The sequence below is a fragment of the Phallusia mammillata genome, chromosome 7 (genome assembly GCF_965637545.1).
Source record: "Phallusia mammillata chromosome 7, kaPhaMamm4.hap1.1, whole genome shotgun sequence".
Taxonomy (NCBI): domain Eukaryota; kingdom Metazoa; phylum Chordata; class Ascidiacea; order Phlebobranchia; family Ascidiidae; genus Phallusia; species Phallusia mammillata.
The window spans coordinates 24,273,883-24,296,756 of NC_137258.1; the positions used below are offsets into that span (position 1 = coordinate 24,273,883).

The window sequence follows — 22,874 nt, forward strand, 5'->3', positions numbered from 1 at the left end:
GTTTTCAAATTCGAAAATTTTGACCCGATTTTTGAAAAAACCCTAAGGCTATAGCCTTTCCGTTTTTTCGATTTTTGGGGGTCAAAAGATCGAAGAAAAATCCGGTTTTCGGTGGGTTTTCGCGGGAATATTCCAGTTTCAAACCGGTTATGACCGGTTTCTGCCTCCTACCGAACCTCCAAACCGGTTTGAACCGGTTTTCAAATTTGAAAATTTTGACCCGATTTTTGAAAAAACCCTAAGGCTATAGCCTTTCCGTTTTTTCGATTTTTGGGGGTCAAAAAATCGAAGAAAATCCGGTTTTCGGTGGGTTTTCGCGGGAATATTCCAGTTTCAAACCGGTTATGACCGGTTTCTGCCTCCTACCGAACCTCCAAACCGCTATAAACCGGTTTTCAAATTCGAAAATTTTTACCCGATTTTTGAAAAAACCCTTAGGCTATAGCCTTTCCGTTTTTTCGATTTTTGGGGTCAAAAATTCGAAGAAAAATCCGGTTTACGGTGGGTTTTCGCGGGAATATTCCAGTTTCAAACCGGTTATGACCGGTTTCTGCCTCCTACCGAACCTCCAAAGCGGTTTAAACCGGTTTTCAAATTCGAAAATTTTGACCCGATTTTTGAAAAAACCCTAAGGCTATAGCCTTTCCGTTTTTTCGATTTTTGGGGGTCAAAAAATCGAAGAAAATCCGGTTTTCGGTGGGTTTTCGCGGGAATATTCCAGTTTCAAACCGGTTATGACCGGTTTCTGCCTCCTACCGAACCTCCAAACCGGTTTGAACCGGTTTTCAACTTCGAAAATTTTGACCCGATTTTTGAAAAAACCCTAAGGCTATAGCCTTTCCGTTTTTTCGATTTTTGGGGGTCAAAAAATCGAAGAAAAATCCAGTTTTCGGTGGGTTTTCGCGGGAATATTCCAGTTTCAAACCGGTTATGACCGGTTTCTGCCTCCTACCGAACCTCCAAAGCGGTCATAACCGGTTATCAAATTCGAAAATTTTGACCCGATTTTTGAAAAAACCCTAAGGCTATAGTCTTTCCGTTTTTTCGATTTTTGGGGGTCAAAAAATCGAAGAAAAATCCGGTTTTCGGTGGGTTTTCGCGGGAATATTCCAGTTTCAAACCGGTTATGACCGGTTTCTGCCTCCTACCGAACCTCCAAACCGGTTTTCAAATTCGAAAATTTTGACCCGATTTTTGAAAAAACCCTAAGGCTATAGCCTTTCCGTTTTTTCGATTTTTGGGGGTCAAAAAATCGAAGAAAAATCCGGTTTTCGGTGGGTTTTCGCGGGAATATTCCAGTTTCAAACCGGTTATGACCGGTTTCTGCCTCCTACCGAACCTCCAAACCGCTATAAACCGGTTTTCAAATTCGAAAATTTTTACCCGATTTTTGAAAAAACCCTTAGGCTATAGCCTTTCCGTTTTTTCGATTTTTGGGGTCAAAAATTCGAAGAAAAATCCGGTTTACGGTGGGTTTTCGCGGGAATATTCCAGTTTCAAACCGGTTATGACCGGTTTCTGCCTCCTACCGAACCTCCAAACCGCTATAAACCGGTTTTAAAATTCGAAAATTTTTACCCGATTTTTGAAAAAACCCTTAGGCTATAGCCTTTCCGTTTTTTCGATTTTTGGGGGTCAAAAAATCGAAGAAAAATCCGGTTTTCGGTGGGTTTTCGCGGGAATATTCCAGTTTCAAACCGGTTATGACCGGTTTCTGCCTCCTACCGAACCTCCAAACCGGTATAAACCGGTTTTCAAATTCGAAAATTTTGACCCGATTTTTGAAAAAACCCTAAGGCTATAGCCTTTCCGTTTTTTCGATTTTTGGGGGTCAAAAAATCGAAGAAAAATCCGGTTTTCGGTGGGTTTTCGCGGGAATATTCCAGTTTCAAACCGGTTATGACCGGTTTCTGCCTCCTACCGAACCTCCAAACCGGTTTGAACCGGTTTTCAACTTCGAAAATTTTGACCCGATTTTTGAAAAAACCCTAAGGCTATAGCCTTTCCGTTTTTTCGATTTTTGGGGGTCATAAAATCGAAGAAAATCCGGTTTTCGGTGGGTTTTCGCGGGAATATTCCAGTTTCAAACCGGTTATGACCGGTTTCTGCCTCCTACCGAACCTCCAAACCGGTTTGAACCGGTTTTCAAATTCGAAAATTTTGACCCGATTTTTGAAAAAACCCTAAGGCTATAGCCTTTCCGTTTTTTTCGATTTTTGGGGTCAAAAAATCGAAGAAAAATACAGTTTTCGGTGGGTTTTCGCGGGAATATTCCAGTTTCAAACCGGTTATGACCGGTTTCTGCCTCCTACCGAACCTCCAAACCGGTATAAACCGGTTTTCAAATTCGAAAATTTTGACCCGATTTTTGAAAAAACCCTAAGGCTATAGCCTTTCCGTTTTTTCGATTTTTGGGGGTCAAAAAATTCGAAGAAAAATCCGGTTTTCGGTGGGTTTTCGCGGGAATATTCCAGTTTCAAACCGGTTATGACCGGTTTCTGCCTCCTACCGAACCTCCAAAGCGGTTTAAACCGGTTTTCAAATTCGAAAATTTTGACCCGATTTTTGAAAAAACCCTAAGGCTATAGCCTTTCCGTTTTTTCGATTTCGAGGGTCAAAAAATCGAAGAAAAATCCGGTTTTCGGTGGGTTTTCGCGGGAATATTCCAGTTTCAAACCGGTTATGACCGGTTTCTGCCTCCTACCGAACCTCCAAAGCGGTTTAAACCGGTTTTCAAATTCGAAAATTTTGACCCGATTTTTGAAAAAACCCTAAGGCTATAGCCTTTCCGTTTTTTCGATTTTTGGGGGTCAAAAAATTCGAAGAAAAATCCGGTTTTCGGTGGGTTTTCGCGGGAATATTCCAGTTTCAAACCGGTTATGACCGGTTTCTGCCTCCTACCGAACCTCCAAAGCGGTTTAAACCGGTTTTCAAATTCGAAAATTTTGACCCGATTTTTGAAAAAACCCTAAGGCTATAGCCTTTCCGTTTTTTCGATTTCGAGGGTCAAAAAATCGAAGAAAAATCCGGTTTTCGGTGGGTTTTCGCGGGAATATTCCAGTTTCAAACCGGTTATGACCGGTTTCTGCCTCCTACCGAACCTCCAAAGCGGTTTAAACCGGTTTTCAAATTCGAAAATTTTGACCCGATTTTTGAAAAAACCCTAAGGCTATAGCCTTTCCGTTTTTTCGATTTCGAGGGTCAAAAAATCGAAGAAAAATCTGGTTTTCGGTGGGTTTTCGCGGGAATATTCCAGTTTCAAACCGGTTATGACCGGTTTCTGCCTCCTACCGAACCTCCAAACCGGTTTGAACCGGTTTTCAAATTCGAAAATTTTGACCCGATTTTTGAAAAAACCCTAAGGCTATAGCCTTTCCGGTTTTTTCGATTTTTGGGGGTCAAAAAATCGAAGAAAAATCCGGTTTTCGGTGGGTTTTCGCGGGAATATTCCAGTTTCAAACCGGTTATGACCGGTTTCTGCCTCCTACCGAACCTCCAAAGCGGTTTAAACCGGTTTTCAAATTCGAAAATTTTGACCCGATTTTTGAAAAAACCCTAAGGCTATAGCCTTTCCGTTTTTTCGATTTCGAGGGTCAAAAAATCGAAGAAAAATCCGGTTTTCGGTGGGTTTTCGCGGGAATATTCCAGTTTCAAACCGGTTATGACCGGTTTCTGCCTCCTACCGAACCTCCAAAGCGGTTTAAACCGGTTTTCAAATTCGAAAATTTTGACCCGATTTTTGAAAAAACCCTAAGGCTATAGCCTTTCCGTTTTTTCGATTTTTGGGGGTCAAAAAATCGAAGAAAAATCCGGTTTTCGGTGGGTTTTCGCGGGAATATTCCAGTTTCAAACCGGTTATGACCGGTTTCTGCCTCCTACCGAACCTCCAAACCGGTTTGAACCGGTTTTCAAATTCGAAAATTTTGACCCGATTTTTGAAAAAACCCTGAGGCTATAGCCTTTCCGGTTTTTTCGATTTTTGGGGGTCAAAAAATTCGAAGAAAAATCCGGTTTTCGGTGGGTTTTCGCGGGAATATTCCAGTTTCAAACCGGTTATGACCGGTTTCTGCCTCCTACCGAACCTCCAAACCGGTTTGAACCGGTTTTCAACTTCGAAAATTTTGACCCGATTTTTGAAAAAACCCTAAGGCTATAGCCTTTCCGTTTTTTTCGATTTTTGGGGGTCAAAAAATCGAAGAAAAATCCGGTTTTCGGTGGGTTTTCGCGGGAATATTCCAGTTTCAAACCGGTTATGACCGGTTTCTGCCTCCTACCGAACCTCCAAACCGGTTTTCAAATTCAAAAATTTTGACCCGATTTTTGAAAAAACCCTAAGGCTATAGCCTTTCCGTTTTTTCGATTTTTGGGGGTCAAAAAATCGAAGAAAAATCCGGTGTTCGGTGGGTTTTCGCGGGAATATTCCAGTTTTCAACCGGTTATGACCGGTTTCTGCCTCCTACCGAACCTCCAAACCGGTTTGAACCGGTTTTCAAATTCTAAAATTTTGACCCGATTTTTGAAAAAGCCCTAAGGCTATAGCCTTTCCGTTTTTTCGATTTTTGGGGGTCAAAAAATCGAAGAAAAATCCAGTTTTCGGTGGGTTTTCGCGGGAATATTCCAGTTTCAAACCGGTTATGACCGGTTTCTGCCTCCTACCGAACCTCCAAACCGGTATAAACCGGTTTACAAATTCGAAAATTTTTACCCGATTTTTGAAAAAACCCTAAGGCTATAGCCTTTCCGTTTTTTCGATTTTTGGGGGTCAAAAAATCGAAGAAAAATCCGGTTTTCGGTGAGTTTTCGCGGGAATATTCCAGTTTCAAACCGGTTATGACCGGTTTCTGCCTCCTACCGAACCTCCAAACCGGTTTTCAAATTCAAAAATTTTGACCCGATTTTTGAAAAAAACCTAAGGCTATAGCTTTTCCGATTTTTCTATTTTTGGTACTATGATGTAATGTGGTGGTCAGTTTCTTTTTCTCAACAGACTTCGATTTTTGCAAACTTAAAAAGCTTTTGCAATGTACGACAACTGTTTATTAAAACATTACAAATAAAAAAAATACATTCACAGTTGACGTAAACGTTTGATTGTGACGTCACAAGCTATGACGTCATAATTTGGACATATTTGCAAGGATGTGTTTTGCCCGAAGGTAAACGCGTTGAGAGCAACGGAGAAAAATCGACAAAGGAACATTTACAGATATTGCGTTTAAGATAAAGAAATGCAAGAAACAATCTAACACCTAAAACTACCACTTGAGCTATGCTACTAACGAACACACAAATAATTAAAGCACTATTTCTGCAGCAACTATAAAGCACATAGGGCGGGACTTGCTATCTTGCGAACAGCGTGTCTTCATCTGATTCGTCAACTTGCTGGTTATTCAAAATCACGTGATAAGCTGGTGAAAAACATAAAAATAATAAATTGTGACAAGATTGCATGGAAGGAATTCATGTTTTGGGGCCAAGCTGTGTAAAGATAAACTATGCACGCATGTAACCAGTTTTCCTGTGGAAACAAATGAAAAAATGTTCTGAAACTTTTGTAAACGAGCCTGGAAAAAAGGAGAGATTTGTCATATTTCAATTTTTTGTTTTGTCCACAATATGGTGTTGTTCCGCAATTAACTTTTACAAAATAACGAAACTAAGTTATTTTGATTTATTTTACACGCGTAAGATGGATAAGACGTGGTATTGCAGTTCATTGTTTAATTTCCAAATCACTAAGTTTCCAAAACTGCGTTTCATTAACGGTAAAGTGAACTAGACATTCCCTCTGTCGCTTAAAATACCTATGGAACTGGGAAAGTCGAATAAATTAACGATTTTTTCACGTTTTCTTTCAAACAGTTAATATAAACATAAATTCAAAACTGGAATCAGCCTTGAAGCGTCTATGCCAGTGGTTCCCAACCTTTCGTGGACCATGGCCCCCTTAAAGTAACTTTTTAGCCTCGTGGCGCCCTTCAAATTACCTTGTAGGACCTGTGGCCCCCTTAAAATGTAGATAGCAATCTCGCGTTGGAATGCAGTATTAATTTTGGCTTTAAACAGGTCTAATAGAGTAAATGAGCGTGATAAACCTCACTATATAAATTGTATGTGAAATAGTCGATTGAATTCGGGAAAAAAGTTAAAGTGAAAATGACTTTTAGTGGGTGTTTCTTGTGAATATACGCCCGTGCCCCCCGGAACACAGCTCGTGGCCCCCCTGGGGGGCCATGTGCCCTGGTTGGGAACCACTGGTATATGCAGACCAGCGATCATGGCAGTCACGCTAGATTTTTCTAGCCTGTGCCTTGCCATACGGGAATGCTTGGTGACCGGCTGATTCGGTTCGACGCCTTCAACGGGCCTGGCGTACTGTGACTTCTTTTAAACAGTGTTGTTTTTACCATTTTATTAACATTATTTGTCATTGTTTGGATAATTTCCCACAAAATCCGCAACAAATCCCAACTATATAAGTTTCCTGCACCAATATTTTTCAGTTCCTCACAAACCTTTAGATTCTTTGCGACCCGGAACGAGCCATCCGACACTGAATGTGCTCTCTATCTCCTCTAGTGGCTTGCCTTTGGTTTCAGGCAGGAAAAGAAAAATGAAGAAAAAACCTAAAAGTGCGAGGCAAGCGAAGAGTAGAAAAGCTCCTGGAAATAAAAATAGAAAAATACAAGTTTAACGTCAATGATCAATGGTTGCGGTAACGGACCACTTTTCCACAAAATAATCTTCTTCAAATAATAATGGCCTCCTTTTCTCTGATAGCGGCCCCCCTTTTATCGCCCATATTCCTCTACACCAGTGGTTCCCAACCTTTTTGCCTTTGCGGACCCCTTTTGGTACTGTCATGCTAATCGCGGACCCTTTTCAAGGTTTTGGAATTTTTTGTCCTTTTTTTATTAACGAGCAACCCAAAAAAGGTGCAGAATATACCAACCACGTTTGGTCCAGGACCAAAATTTCAATCACTTTGAATGGGTTGCGACACCGGAACTCAATAATAGAGAGCCATTACATTGTGATGTGACGTTGTTTGCCACTGAAAATTTACCGCTGTTGCATCATAATGGGGTTAAAATGTCACAATGCATTTTGGTTTGTCGCCTTTGAAGAACGATTTTACACAAGTTTCATGCTATTTTAAAATGCTGAGACATATTTTTTAAATAGCGCTTTATCAATATCGTTGTCTGCAAAATTAGGAAGTTGTCGCGGACCCCCTGAAAACGCTTTGCGGACCCCGGTTGTGAACCACTGCTCTACACATTACAACCCCCATTATTAAAAAAATGCATTTTGAAACTTAGAACCGTGTCCAAAATGAAGTCACAATGGTTGCTATGAAAAAGTTTTTAATTCTCAAAAACAATCTTTGCCAAGTTGGAAAGTTTGATTTACCAAACGATGTGATTTCGAACTAAACTTGTCACTTCAGCAAATAATTTTTAGAACATTCCATAAGGTACCGAGCATCAAAACAGTGCTCGGTACCGGGTGACCACTCCGTACATTCGATCCATAGTTACCTTGCGTGGTTAGAGCTTCAGTTATAGTGAGGAATGTGAGTGAAACAATGACATTAAATATCCAGTTGACTCCAGCACTACAAGCGTTCCCTGTACTTCTCGCCCATTGTGGATAAATCTCAGAGTTCACTGTCCATGGCATTGGTCCCATACCTGCGTAGTGAGTATCAGAGTATCAGTGACATGCAAAAATGGATATTAAAGAAGCACCACTCATGAAAACAAGGCTTTTGGGTGGGGTGTCAAACAGGCATATAACCAGCCAACGTTAAATTTTAAACTTGGGTGCAACTATAACATTTGCAATTTAAAATCAAAATTGCATGAGCAGGCTACATTTAGTGCACTATGTTTTTAGCCTATAGGGTCTCATCAGTGCAGCTGGTAACAAGACATTGACCAGGAATGCTATTGTAGCTCGGTATCTACATGTATTTACTATGCTGTGACACCATTGTTTATTTATTATAACTTGCAGCAGTTGGTAACAAAGTGCTGCCAGTTGATGGATTTAATCCACTGCAGAAATCACATTTGATGATCTGGTTTTCTTGTATAATTTCTATTTATGTTGCGGGGGAATAAAGTGTTTAACTCGCCAGGAGCAAAGAATGCGAGATAGAAGATCATCCCCGCCATGGCCATCCACGAGAATGGGGACGGGCAGTAGTTGGGGGCGAAGTAAGGTCCCTTGTTGCTAAGCGACGAGCACGGACCACCAGTGGATATCTGGAAAAATATAAAATACATGAAAGTGGATAATTGGTTGCTGCAGATTTAATGTACTTCACCATGTGCTCAATACACACTATAACATATAGGTTAGGGCAGCGATTCTAAAACCGGGAGGAAATACTTTATTTGCTTGGAGGAAATTTATTCTGGTGAAGAAAAACTGCCACCAAATTTATGTAATATTATTATGTAATTATTTGTTTCTCCAACTCAAAAAAGCACATTGAGGTTAAGAAAATATCAGGAAAATTATAAATCATACAACAAGTGAATAGGTTGGTACAGTCTTCGAAACACACTATGACAAGGAGGTTAGGGTAGTGGTTCTCAAACAGGCGCTATTTTTCTTACTTAGGCAGGATATTTTAATTCCCAGAAAAGATTTGTTCCAGTAAGCAATTAGGAAGGAAAAAAAAACGCCACCAAATTTCTCCAATTTATTTCATTTGCTTCTTGTTAGTTAAAAAAGAAGCAGCAAAGTTAGGTAAAAAAACGTGCACAACATGTAAGAAAAGTGTGGTTTATGAACGAGTTTTCTATATTTATTTATTGGTATATTTTATGTGTATTTTATATATTGCTCTATATTGCGATTATCTGAAATCATCTTTATATTATTCTGTATTTTCAACTTACCTGGTTATTGTTGGGGTCAATAGGTAAACACGAGGTATTATACACGGAATGGTTGTGGTATTCCATGTAACAATATCCACAGTGTAAGGATTGCATGCAGGGGGCACAAGATCTATAACGTGACAAATTCTATGTGACTAAAACTATAATTAATGTAACACATAAAAATTATAAAAGGTTTGACAAAAGCAGTATTTTCTAAATGTTCAACATATGTTTTACTACATTATAACAAAACGCATTGCTGCAATTTGTGGTTTGTTTATGGTGATTTAATTATTTAAACTTCACTTTTTATCCCATATGACCAAAATCACATTATTATTTTTGTCTAAATGTGTTAAAACATTTATGTTTATTGTACATAGGACCACAGAAAAAAATTCAAATAAACTAAAACTTCCTATTCAGACATAAATGGTACTACAAAAGTTATGCACTAAAATGTAAAAACCCTTTATGCAAAAAGATGCCCTTTGTAAAAATATGGAAAAAGAAAAAAAAGTTAGATTACTAACTTACTGGAACTGAGAGCAGGCATTTGACGTATTGATGAAGTTAGTGTTGTTGAAAATCACAGGAGGTGAATGAAGAGATGAGAGGAAAAATCCACAGGAAAGAAACAATAAAGATAAAGTGACACCTGGAAGTTAATGTGGGTTTGAGATGCTAGTTTTATTTTACTTGTATATTTGAGTTATTACAAAAGAATTAGCCATTAAAAACAATTTGAGTTGGCTACAAAGCTACATTATTTCTGACATGTAAAAAACAAGCTGTCATAATCACTTGTCATCGCATTGTTGTAAATGTTATTAAAATTGGCCACAGAATCAATCGTTTGGGGACCACTGACATATTTTAGTTGCGGTCTCTTAGTTGATATATCCTAATTGTAATCGCAGTTTTGGGTTTAAGGTTTTAATTGGTAATTTTTTGTGTTATGTTTTTGTGCTTAACATATTTATAAGGGCCTGTAAAGGAGTTCGGTTGGGGTAGCAGGTGAAAGTTTTTGGCCATTTCTGGTTGGTGTTAAGCAATTTTTAACCAAGCGAAATTAATTCAACTCATTTCAAAGCTTGCTTGGTGAGTATTTGTTTAAAACATGCTACTCTATTACTGGATGATGTCACAGTTACTCAGTTAGTATAGAACTGCTATTTGAGATAAAACAACTGTTTTTTTGAGAAAAACCTTTGGTAAAATAGGTCGGATGTTACTGTAGTTCAATTGTGTTTTTTACCATACATAACAAACACATGACATGTAATAAGAAATACAAATACTCCATCATAATGATATTCACCTCCAATGCTGAGAAGAGAGAGAAGTCTTCTTCCCATTCTCTCGACAAGCCAAACTCCGACAAATGTAAAAAGAAAATTTACGAAAGCTGTAACTGCTGCGAGCCAGATTGCTAAACTTGCATCACGAACACCCGACATTTGAATGATGGATGCAGAGTAATACCTGAGTGATGAAACAAAAGATTTTGTGACATCATAGACACATGAAAGCCAGAGACCACACAAAAAGTAAATGCAAGTTATAAATAAAACAGTTTTAAAATATGTTTTTTATTTCACCGTTGTATCTAGCAAATTGGAAATGAGATCACATTGTATGTCACGCAAGGTCACATCAAACTTCCAATGTCAATTTGCGTCATTTGTAAATGATGTTATTTAGTAAGGTTTTGAATTTAAAAGTTTTTGTACACATTGCAAGGTAGTTGGAACACAACTGGTTTGGAAACAACATGAAACTCACATTACTGTATTGATTCCTGAAAGTTGTTGGAACATCTGCAAACCACAGCCCACAAAGAGAGCTCGTCTCACCGATACATCACTTAAAACTCGACACAAACTGCTGGAATCTGCAAAAAAACATGTTTAGTAGTGTAACTTGTGAACAATAACAGACTAATAGGAGATGCAACAATTGTTAAAACATTAGTGTCAAAAACAACTTAAATATTATAATGATAAAATGGTTTGGATATGGGCATAGAGGGCATTTTGAAGTAAAGACTAAAGAATAATACACTCCGAATTAAAGGACAAAAACCTTGGTATCTCATTTTATCGAGTTGCAAATGTATAGCAATGTAAAATATCTCAATCATCAAAAACAGATATACATAACAGATATACAAATACAGTCAAACTTCGATACTATGCCACCCTTTGGGACCGAGAGAAAGTGGCATAGTAGCGAGGGTGGCATAATATTGAGGGTTGTTTTTAAACATAGCCTTGTGATGTGACTTGTACTGTAATGCCACGTTGTGTTGTACGATTGTAATTTATTACAGTATATAGTATAATTTATTACAAAAATACGGATAGATCGTGCCTAGAACAAACAAGATCTGTTAGCTTTGCCATGACACAAGCACAGAACAGCATTTACATAACTCGCTGCAAAGCCGTGAAACCTCTTAACATGACCACGTTTGTTTATTCAACGATTTGTTTTTAAGTTGTCAGAAGGCCCAATTTTTCAATCCATAACCAGACCGTTAATACACTGTACTCTCATGTGTCATAGTATCAAGGGTAAGGGGTGGCATAGTGAATATATTTTCTATTGAATTTAGTTGGTGACGATCAAAAATGGTATAGTAGCGAGGGTGGCATAATAGCAAGGTGTCATAGTATCGAAGTTTGACTGTATACACATATACTGACTAACATGTTAAGGAGTTTACACATATAGAAGTTAATGTGAACTGACCATTTCGCTTTTCTTCATCCACTACAGATTTGATGATTTGAAATTCTCTTTCAACTTCCATCTCATTATCTAGAATCTAAACATGACAAGGATGTAAGAAATGTTGTAACTTGAAAGCCATTGACATGCGGGAAACTTGGCCGAATGACCTGGCGCGCCTGACCCATATACAAAACCTGATCGGGTTTCGTCCCCGGAAGTATCCTGGGTTCGAATCCCGTGAACGACAAAGGGCAATTTTCAGTTCTCGGACTGCCGCCTGATTGTCGAAAAATACAAAAGCCATTGACATGTGGTCACGAAGTTGGTGGTTGAAATCTTGCTTTACCATTAGCAAGTGTATATGGGGCATAAATGAGATGAGTTTGTTTTGTTTGTTGGTGAAACATTGAGACAAAATGACGATAAAACAATCATCATGTTGTGCAATATTAATATTCCATACACGTTGAACATGATTTTCCAAGTATAGCACAAACAAAACTACATTTGTTTAGGAATTAGCTATAGTACATTCACCTAAGTCTACCAATTGTGTATTTTCAATTGTAATGTTATTTTAATTTTTGAAATCTTTTCTAGACTTGTATTACTATAGTATTGTTGTTTTATTTCTTTTCATGTAATACAATTCACTTATATTAAAATTTTAGTGAAAAGTTATTTAAAGTTATATTACAGGTAGTAGTGCTTACTTTTTGCAAAGTTTTCTTTGCCTTGTCGTATTTGTCTTTCTGCATCAACCATCGCGGACTTTCGGGCAAAAACATGAATCCAATAAACTGAATAGCAGCAGGGACTGCAGCCAAACCCAACATGTACCTTCAAAATGTGAACAATATTACAGAAAAAATGAAATGTATTTGGCAGCTTAATACATGTCTGCAAAATCTACTTCTTATTGCAACTTTGATGATATGTATTGCAAATTTCGACATAAACTTGTTAAAAAATACAGTTAAAAAACTTTACTATTTGTGTGAAAAGTTTGATTTGAGAATAGTTGTACAATTGTAAACTTATTAAATCAGGTACATATTATTATTTTTTATCCAGATATAGCCAGTGTACCTCCATCCATTAACTTTATCACTACTAAAAAGTCCATCAATACAGCTAGCGATAAATTGACCACAAGTAATCATTAAATTGTTGACGGTTACTAGGCGACCTCGAATATGTGACGGCGACACTTCAGCGATGTACATGGGAACTGTCATGGAAGCTAGACCTGTGTAACAATAATAACTTGTCAGTAAAAGGTTTGGTAACTACGAAAGTATTTTAACAGGAAATCATTATAGATTTAGCAAACCTCTTTTAGTCTATCAAGGTAGTATGCTTGTTACATTAATATACAGTACATTTCAGGACATACTTTATATTTTAGTGATTATTGGATTAATAGATGTTTTGGAAAATGAATTAAAAATGTTCTAAAAGTTGGAATCAAATTTTTTTGTAGAGGTTTTACGAAATATACAGAAATGCGTAACCAGAGATCACACAAATAATTGTTTCACCGTTAAAAACTTTGAACTTATCTCCCTGATAATTGCAACTATTTAAGAATTTTGAAATCACCTATTTGATAATTATAAAAAACTTTATTTGATAACAGCTTTATTTGTAATATATTGTGGCACATCAAACAACAAATCAGAAAGATTACCGATTCCCATTCCCACCACAGCCCGTCCACCCAGTAGCATCTCTTTACTGGTAGAAACGGCCAGAAGAACAGAACCGGCAATAAAAACAATACTAGCAGTGATAATAACGCCCCGTCTTCCTATTGCATTGTTCAAAGGTCCACCAATGAAAGCAAAGATTGCAGCAAAACCCACTGTTACCGACACAATTAGTTCCTGTGAAATTGTGAAACATTAAATGTTGCTGAAAAACAGGTAAACCTTTACAAAAACATTTGTATTTTCAAGAAACAAACTGTTGATAACATTTAAAATATAGCGAAGTATTAAGTTATAGTTATAAAAGTCTTCAACAAAAATAGGCAATGAGTTTTCTGTAAACCATATGAAAATTAGTTTCTCTTTTGTAAAACAGTAATTGTTTTTGTTGCGAACCTTTGAAACTTTACAAAAACATGTGTACTTATGTAATAATATGAACAGAAACAGTTATATATATATAACAAACAATTTTGGTAACTAATATAGCTTTTCACAAATGTAGGTCTTCTGCAAGCCGTTTGTTTACAGTATGATTTATCGGCTATCAACGTGCAACTCACCTGCCACAAGCTATTTAGAGCAAAGTGACTTTTCAGTAGAATCATAGCTCCACTGACGACGCCTGTGTCATATCCGAACAAAAACCCACCAATGGCTGAAAATGTTGTAAGTACATACACAAACTTTTTGGTCTGAAAAACAAACAATAAACATTTCAACAAGACATTAACTGTAACTGCACAATAAAAGTGTATGCCCCAATTCATGTTTGTACCAAAGCAGCAGTAAACTACTGCACTTAATGTTTTTTTTTTTTGCCTATTTAATCCACGTCATAACAAAATGTAAACAGTACTGATGTAGAAAGGCAATATATACATGTCACATATTCAACTTTGGTTTAATGTACTATAATGTTTTTTTGACCAAGCTTTGTAATAAAGTTCTATATACATAACTTGCTGGATGATACCATTAAATATGGTAAACCTCAGTTAAAGAAACAAATAATTTGTAATGTGGCAAGGCTTTAACTAATAGACATCGGTTTTCAGATCTTAACCTAATCCGAACAATTTTTTCGACTACATTGTCAATATTAACGGAGGTTTACTGTGCAACTCAATGTGCTTCCTTGCAGCTACTGACATTAATATTAATTAGTTTACATTTCCAATCCAGTTAATTTATCTTTCAAAGCAATAATTTGATCAATTTGACCCCAACCATCTTATACATTTATCTTACCTTTGGTAAAGGTTGTTTAGAATCACCTACGGTATCGTTTGATGCTGCCATGTCAAGTTGCTGAAGTGTTGGCTCGTAAAAATTACCACCTCTAAAAACACACAAAGGTTTACACACACAAAAAGGAAGAAACAGGCACAAATTTCAACTAAAATCATTCTATTCCTTTTTGACCTAATATAAACAGAGGCACTGCTATTAAACTGTTGTGAGAAACATTTATGAGCAACTTCCTGTTAAAAGAACAAACCAGCTGTTCTCGACATAGAATGCACTGCAACTAATGTTGTGCACTTCCAGCCTGCACATACACAAGCTGTAACTATTTGTTCAGTTTTATTTAAAAGCAAACAAGCTCCGTTGTGCGAAGGTTGTCAATTATTATCCAGATTTATTGTCGCGATTAAAGGTCAAAAAACATTTGCACAACATTCGCGATTATCAAATTTAATTTTTCGTTTTAATTGCGTAATAATTTTAGTTACCTGATGAGACTTTTCCGTTCGGAGACCACCATTATATAGAAACAGGCAACGAAACCGAACTAACTTCCAGCGAATATCATAGTAGCAATTTCTTCACTGACCTTCTGTTGATGTCATTTGCATATGGGGGTTTCCCTTCCGTAAGCACTACGTCAGCAAAGACAACAACACAAAATATTCTTTTTTACGTGTACGTTTGGGTTTTGCGTGTGGTTTGGTTCTGTTTTTTGTTAAACTATTGGCAATTTATTTGTTTGCAAATAAAACCTTGATTCATATTCTAAAAAGGCGTATAAAATTAAATTCGAAGTATAAGCCAACACAACTCAAAAGGCTTTTTGACAAAAGCACATCTTATAAGGTGTATTGAACCATAGAATACTAAAATCTATGATTTTATGATTTAGTATTCTATGATTAAACTGACAAGAGTTTCATACATACCTACTCAACCCAGTAATATAACATCAATCTTGAAGTTGAAAGCCTTAAGGGGTAAATACAGGAAAGAAATATTCTTTAGACATGCGAGATGAGCGTGTTAAAAATATTCCAGGTCGTCTACAGCAGTGGTTCCCAACCTTTTTTTGTCGCGACCCAAATACTTCCCAAAATTTAGTTTTGTGGATTGTCCGACCCATAAACATACATTCATACTATTTTGGGTTGATTTTTGTTTGTAAATCAGGAAAGCTTTTCGAAAATTTCTGCGCCAATTTGAAAAATCAAATAATATTCGTTTATTTTTAACCAACTTAGAGCTGGCTCAAAGCACTATCAGCCGGACAACGCTTAACAGTGATCTCACACAAATATTATGACGTCACAATCAGAATCAACCACTTCCACGCCAAATTGTCATGAAATTATTATTGGGCAACAATTCATAGCCTTGAGAAATAATAAAATAACGCTACGAAACGAAGTCAAGGAGTAGATGCTTTTATTGCCACAAAAACAGGCGACCCAACAGAATTGCCAGGCGACCCAACTTTGGGTCGCGACCCATAGGTTGGGAAACACTGGTCTACAGCAGTGGTTCTCAAACTTTTTTTGTTGCGACGCCTCTGGAAAAGTTTTCTGGACTTGCGACGCACCAGCAAATAAAAGTTAATGAGGAAACTTATTATTAAAGTTGTGTTTATTGATACAACAACAAAACGCCACGAAACGGAACTATTCTGCGACGCCCTTGGAAAATTCAAACGACGCACCAGGGCGTCGCGACGCACAGTTTGAGAACTACTGGTCTACATTATATCTTCAAGTTCTGTAGAACAGTTCAAAATAGAAAATGTTGATAATTTCTGTCGTAATGCATACGTTAAACTTAAGAATGGAACTAAAACCTTTACCGAATTTCACACTTATCCTTGCTTTGCACTGACGCTATCTATTTTATCAAACCCTCAACTAAACATTTAATGTCAGTGGATTTTGACGTCATTTAATGACATACAACTTACGTTACGTCATCAGTTTGTTTCGTATTTTATTAAAATAGGTGTCGTATGATGGCTGGGCGCAATGGTGCGGAACGGAAGAGAAACGCAAAGGGAAGAAAAACGAAAAAGACGGAAAAGATAGGCGGAGTAAAATAAAATCTATACGATGTCTTTGAGCGAGTAGGATTCAAAAAAGGGCTCCACATCAGCAGATGTTTCATCCAACCCCAGGTATGCGGGGCTTAAGGCAACTTTTGGTTCGAACGCGTCAAATAGCGGGGATTGGGGGGCACCGTTACATAGCACTGGTGATTCACCTGACAGTGGTGCGCCCTCCCCGTCCTCGTCGGAGGAGGAGCTAGAGTGCGACCGCTTCTTTCCCTCGTTTTCGAGGTGTACGAGGCAGTGCTTACGTGAGGAGTCAGATTCGGCGGTTGTGGTTGTTGCGGTGGTGCTGTTCGTAGTACAATAACGTTTCGTGCCTGAACTACTCGACGGCGACTCAACCGGCTCGTCCATGTCGAACGTCATACACGAAAGGAACGAATCTGTTTGGCAGTAGTCAGGAGAGGGTGCTGCACAGCCGGAATCGATGGACAGAAGTTTTCGCTTCTTTGCAATGCGCTCCCGGTCACCGTCTAGCGGATCAAGTTTCGGCAACCGGTCGTCGCTGTCCGGTGTGGTCGATGTCGTCGGCGTCAACAGGAAAGGGTCGGGATCAATCAACCGCGACGCTGCGTTGTGATTGGTTCGTTTCTGGTACCAGTCGATTACGTCAGAGCCGGAATGGCGGTAAGCTAAAATCAAAATTTTTGGTTAACATCTCGTGGTCGGTTTAATTTCAACACTTCTGACCCTTTTATTTAGCTGCAGACTGTGCACACTGTTTTGGTCTATAACTTCTTATTAGCGTATAGTTGGTGACAAGACTATACCAGCATGTATGGCCATTTGCCTTGATGCCAGCTGCACATAATTTATCATGAATGGCTTTATGCCTATATATTAGATATTTTTAATCGGTAAAAAAAGCTCGAAAAAAGTTGGGTTGCCCAAACCCGAAAGTAGATGCTCTAATTAAGTCCGATAAACAAAGTGTGAAGTCAAGTCTAGTTTATTTAAAGCTAAGCCCGAAGCTGGCCCGCCTTATAACTCTCGTTGAAACGAACAAGTCGATCTAATTTCATGCAAACTGTTCCCAATTAGCTTGGTATGCCAGGCCTATTGAACACCTTTAATGGGCCAGGCGTACTATGATATCTATATGAGTGTGTCGTCATCGCTGGTCTGCATAGATGCTTCAGGGCTGATCCCAGTTATGGATTTATATCTCAATTGTTCCTAGTATTTTCATTCCTCACCTCTTTGTTCGTCAAATACTTTCTTTGACCTTTGAACCAACGACAAATCGAGTGAGTTTCGTCTCCTCAGCCGAAAAGTCGGCTGAGTTTGAAGATGGGTTGCAATGGTGAAATCCATATCGTATAAACGTTGAACCCGACGCATAGGTGAAATATGTGAGCTCTCTAGCTCATCATGTGGCAAGCACGACCCTAAACCGACTTTCCGCTGACGGGCGCTGTTGCGACGTTTGCTTCGTCCAGAACGAATTGAGCTGGATTTCGATTTCTGCGCGGGAGAGTTGCCGGCGATAAAAGCGTCGTCGTCCGCGTCGCTTGTGTCGCTTGTGTCGCTTGTGTCGCTCTCATCGCTGGTGTCGGGAGCTTTCATCGTCATAAGGTCATTGCTGTCTCTGTCGTCGCGTCTCTGTTGGTATTTCTCGGAAAACTAAATGGACAAACTTGTATTCATAAATTGTTGCATAAAGTTGCACAAAGTGATGGAGGAGTCGTTTTTTGGCTACTTTCCTATTGTTCATAATCAGACTTATACATGAGCGTGTGGATGTTTATTAAAACTGGCTTATTGCTTTGAAACACTATACACTGATCTGTTCATAACGAGAAACAAGGCGGCTCCACCAGACGTAAAAAGCGACATGCTATTGGATGATTACTGTCGTGCGTATATTTCCATTCGTCACCGCTTGTGCAATGTAGTACCGTTTATTCGTAGTTTACACTCTTTGTGTTATCTTGTGAAGATATGTTATGGTTAAAACCGAGCAATCATTCAAACAATGAAAAGTTTTTAGGTTGTGAAACCCCGAGCAGAAAGTTAACAGCGAAAAGCCAAGATATGGTTCAACACATATTGCATTTTTCCCTGTGTTTTTTTCAAAAACGAACAAATACGGAACGTTTTAGCCAAAGCGTAAGTTGCCATTGTGAACATGCAAACTTGATACAAATGTCGCCCCCCTATAGTTACCTTATGAGGCAAATCCCAGGCCGCAGCAGGTCGGAAATCGTTCCGTCGATTTCTCCTCTTACTGCTTCGGCGAGATGAAGCTGATTTCTGCGAAAATAAATCAATCGTAAATTAAAGTGCTAACTGACTGATGTGTACCCATGACAAATGTTGTCCTCTGACAGCTAATTTCGGGCTTGAGTGATTGATATAGCTTAATTGTATTGCTACAAACTCAAAACATCCTACTTAGTATTAATAGTCTTTACACTTGCTTTGCGGAAAAGTCGGTTAGTTTAGGAGAAATAAACACTTCCCAAGCTAAACAAACAATCAATAAAATGTCATTAATTTTTTTTCTTCCATTATAAACAAACCAAGTTCTATTAATTAGTCTCCTAACACAGGGGAATCCCCTTCTTAATTACCGTCGAATCAGATTTTTTCCTGGATCTCCAGAACTCGGTTTTTCCTGATCTCAGTTGATCCTCATCCGAATCCGGATCATTATCGGAGCTCCTCCTCTTCCCAGATCTTCTTCTCCAGGTTGCCATGGAATCGCCACGTTGCGGTTTGTGATTTCTATGGTACATTGAAATTTAAATTATTTATTTTTCATTTTAACGGCTCACAGTTTTTTCACTTTTTTGCCCTTTGTTTCGTGTGTTTGTTTTTGATTTGTAATAATATTATATTTAATTACTGACCGAAAGGAAGTTTTTTTGCATCTAACAAAAACTGGCGACTTCAATACAAGGCGGAATATACTTTCTTTATGGCTGGTCAGTACGAATGCTTAAAGGTTAATCCCAGTATTGAACAAATGTTTATATTTGCTCATAAATGTTGACTGTACAAACGCCCCAAACAACAAACGTTTTACCGGAAAAAATATGCAACTACACTCAGTGGTGGCTGGGGGGATTCAAATTTTTTGTCAGCCGGTTCTATCACAAAAGTCATATTTTTCAGTAGGTTCTGTTACAAAAAGTCCATTGACAGTAACCAGTAATGCTAACCGGTTCGCTGATCTCATAAAATTTTGTGAGACGTTATATAGAACCAGTGCGAACAGGCTGAATCCCGCAACTGACTACACTTAACTTCATTTAAAACCCAAACCCGTATTTCTACGCACACTCGCCAGCTGAACGAATACTTGAACGCACACCAACCTGCATAGATCAATGATAACGTCCATCTTCCTGTCGATCTTCCTCACTTCGTGCTCGACAAGACTTAAGCGAGAATTCATGCTGGGAGACTCGCTGTGACGTAATGAGCTGCAACTGACAACACGTGACCTGCGCGCGCATGGTCCGTTCTGGTTCACTGAAGTTGGTGTTTCCGTTGAAATGCCCAAGATCATGTCGACCCTGTAAATACAAAACCACCCGGCTAATTCGCTGGTAATGCGGTTTAAAGCGTTCGTTTAGGCGTTTTGGGGGGTGCAGGCCAAAATAGTCGTTATAAAACAAGTCGTTTGTAAACTCACCAACGTGCGCCGAGCAATTTGTCGGTACCACGCATACCCAATGGTACCTCTTGTTGTGTCAGAAAACACAACAAAGAAATCAGTGATAAAATTCACAACAGCTGGTGACCTTGATGTGACCTTAAGCCGACCACGTGATCTCTTACCTGTTTTGGAGAATCTTAATGCGCGACAACATGTCCACGTGACCGGAAGAGTATTGTTCCATTACGTCTTTGACGTCATAAGGGCGTAACGCTTCCTTGAATTTCCGACGCGCCACCATGAATTTCATCATTCTGACGTCATAAAATCGATTGTTAGCGTTTGTTACACAAGAGACAGACAAATATAACACATAAGAAAAAAGCTACAGGCAGTTTTTGAATAATTTTTCCCAGAGCAAAAGGTCTAAGGCGGAATTCGAACCCACGAACTAAACCTAACTTGTAGGTCAGTTGGTCCCGAAAAAGATACTTTCATGGGTTCGAATCCCACCGCAGGCTGGATTTTCTAGTCTACGCCTTGCCTTGTATGCTTGTGTTACTTTTTTGATTTGATATTGCACATTTTACAAACCTGGCGCGCTAGGGTTTCACAACACTAGATCAAATAAAATACTAAATTGTCATCGTACCTTATTCCACGTATTGCCATTTTATGTTGTTCAGTGAGAACAGTTAAACCGGAATCACTGGCGTTTGTGTTTGAAGAACTTGTTCCGTCAGAATCTAAAAAAAAAAAAAAAATTGTGGTTTATGTTTGTTCGTTACATTGCTTCACCAAAGTCCAACTGGCCTAATTCCAAATTTTGGGCAAATTTTGGGCTTGCAAAATTTATTTTACAGATAAATATAAAAAAATGCACATGTAATCTCAAATACTAGCAGCATGTTATTTTATTTGTTCGTAGTACCGATGTACATATAAGTTACATTGCGTTGTGTGGTTACGCGACGCTAAAACTAAGATAACATTCTATCATTTGACAATTCGAGACGGAACGCGATTATACAATGGTGTTTGTGATTGTTTTTTTTTGCGTCACAATGAAGAGCAGAATACATGAATCAGGGGAATCACCTTGATCGAATGACGTAGTTTTCTTGTCGCTACTCGTTGACTTTTCCCTCCAAGGTACTCGAATCGAGTTCTGCCGTCCGAGTCGATCGCTCAGTCGTTCCGCGAAACTCTGCGACTTCACCATCTGCATAGTCAGAAAAAATATGATGACTCGATTTTGAAAAGATGACTGGATTTAAAACAGATGACTGGATTTTAAAATAATAACTCGATTTTAAAAAGATGACTCGATTTAAAAATGTTGACTCGATTTTAAAAAGATGACTGGATTTAAAACAGTTGACTCGATTTTAAAATGATAACTCGATTTTAAAAAGATGACTCGATTTAAAAATGTTGACTCGATTTTAAAAAGATGACTGGATTTAAAACAGTTGACTCGATTTTGAAATGATAACTCGATTTTAAAAAGATGACTCGATTTAAAACAGATGACTCGATTTTAAAATGATAACTCGATTTTAAAAAGATGACTCGATTTAAAAATGTTGACTCGATTTTAAAAAGATGACTGGATTTAAAACAGATGACTCGATTTTAAAATGATAACTCGATTTAAAAAGATAACCCGATTTAAAAAGATGACCCGATTTAAAAAGATGACCCGATTTAAAAAGATTACCCGATTTAAAAAGATGACCCGATTTAAAAAGATTACCCGATTTGAAAAGATGACCCGATTTAAAAAGATGGCCGGATTTAAAAAGATTACCCGATTTAAAAAGACGACTCGATTTACAAAATGCAATATAAAAATCGAGTCAATAATTTTTTTCTCACCGAAAAACAATTAACAACTTTTTACCTCGGTCTTTGCCGGGCTGGAAAACGTGGATGCGCTAGGTGGCGCTGATGAGTTGGATCCGTTTGATTTTCCGCCGCTCATACTAAGTCTGTTACGCAGAGTTGTCTTCCTGGCGAACCTGGGACTGGCGTTGGGACGTAACATGCTTCGAAAACTTCGCTTGCTGATGCTGAAGAGAAAAAGTTGGTGATCAATGGTTTTCACACGATTCCAACGTAGCGATAAAAATTTAGGGTCTTTACTATGTTATAATGTAGAAAGTTATAATACTGCACAAAAAAGCTACAAACAGTGCTATCAGTTTTAAAATAGTTTTTCGCTGAAAATCTATTATTTTTTTGGTTGTACAACCTTATTTATGTGGGAAAATGTTTAAGTGTGTTTGCATACACAATTTTAAAGCATATGATTGTTATGCTGTTCACTACTTTTAAAATTGCCCCACTAAATTGGTAGAATTTTCCCGCTAAAATTCTTTACTTTGGAACACTATACACGGACTTGAAGAGTAATTTTATCATAAACATAACTGCCAAGGAACTGGTGTATATAGAATACATTATGCAGACGTTTCAACAAACTCTTATCATCATCAGTGCAGGTTGTCAATCGAGTTGTAGAACTCGTTATTTTGTTTTTGTAAAATATCTAAGCCTTGTTTGTGTGTAGAAAAATG

The 22,874-nt window shown here is 38.1% G+C and overlaps 2 protein-coding genes across 6 annotated transcripts in view; both read right to left on the reverse strand.

The window, feature by feature from the left end:
* Positions 1–5,014: 5,014 nt before the first annotated feature.
* Positions 5,015–15,596, reverse strand: LOC145238676 (proton myo-inositol cotransporter-like). Of its 3 annotated transcripts, XM_080101916.1 has the most exons (16): positions 15,526–15,596; positions 15,082–15,228; positions 14,597–14,687; positions 13,909–14,040; positions 13,327–13,522; positions 12,726–12,885; positions 12,350–12,476; positions 11,655–11,730; positions 10,686–10,794; positions 10,222–10,385; positions 9,438–9,558; positions 8,916–9,027; positions 8,144–8,273; positions 7,545–7,697; positions 6,519–6,665; positions 5,015–5,411 (listed from the first exon to the last, which is right to left on the reverse strand). In XM_080101916.1, exons 2-16 carry the CDS (start codon positions 15,111–15,113, stop codon positions 5,344–5,346), a joined length of 1,818 nt encoding a protein of 605 aa, XP_079958042.1. In that variant the 5' UTR covers positions 15,114–15,228; positions 15,526–15,596; the 3' UTR covers positions 5,015–5,343. The 3 variants fall into 3 exon arrangements, with proteins under 3 accessions (XP_079958042.1, XP_079958043.1, XP_079958041.1); XM_080101917.1 differs by lacking the exon at positions 15,526–15,596 and having other exon boundaries at positions 6,519–6,629; positions 15,082–15,314; XM_080101915.1 differs by lacking the exon at positions 15,526–15,596 and having other exon boundaries at positions 15,082–15,312.
* Positions 15,597–16,524: 928 nt separating this feature from the next.
* The window catches only part of LOC145238071 (uncharacterized), a 44,744-nt gene continuing 38,394 nt past the window's right edge, over positions 16,525–22,874 (reverse strand). For 2 of the 3 annotated variants that reach the window (XM_080101116.1, XM_080101115.1), the window contains exons 11-19: positions 22,199–22,367; positions 21,394–21,517; positions 20,948–21,041; positions 20,478–20,609; positions 20,012–20,212; positions 19,265–19,418; positions 18,858–18,944; positions 17,888–18,314; positions 16,557–17,323 (exon numbers count right to left, since the gene is read on the reverse strand). In XM_080101116.1, coding sequence (XP_079957242.1) covers positions 16,686–17,323; positions 17,888–18,314; positions 18,858–18,944; positions 19,265–19,418; positions 20,012–20,212; positions 20,478–20,609; positions 20,948–21,041; positions 21,394–21,517; positions 22,199–22,367 — 2,026 coding nt within the window. In that variant the 3' untranslated portion in view covers positions 16,557–16,685. Of the gene's footprint in view, positions 17,324–17,887; positions 18,315–18,857; positions 18,945–19,264; positions 19,419–20,011; positions 20,213–20,477; positions 20,610–20,947; positions 21,042–21,393; positions 21,518–22,198; positions 22,368–22,874 lie in introns of all 3 variants that reach the window. The other variant, XM_080101114.1, reaches the window with a different exon arrangement.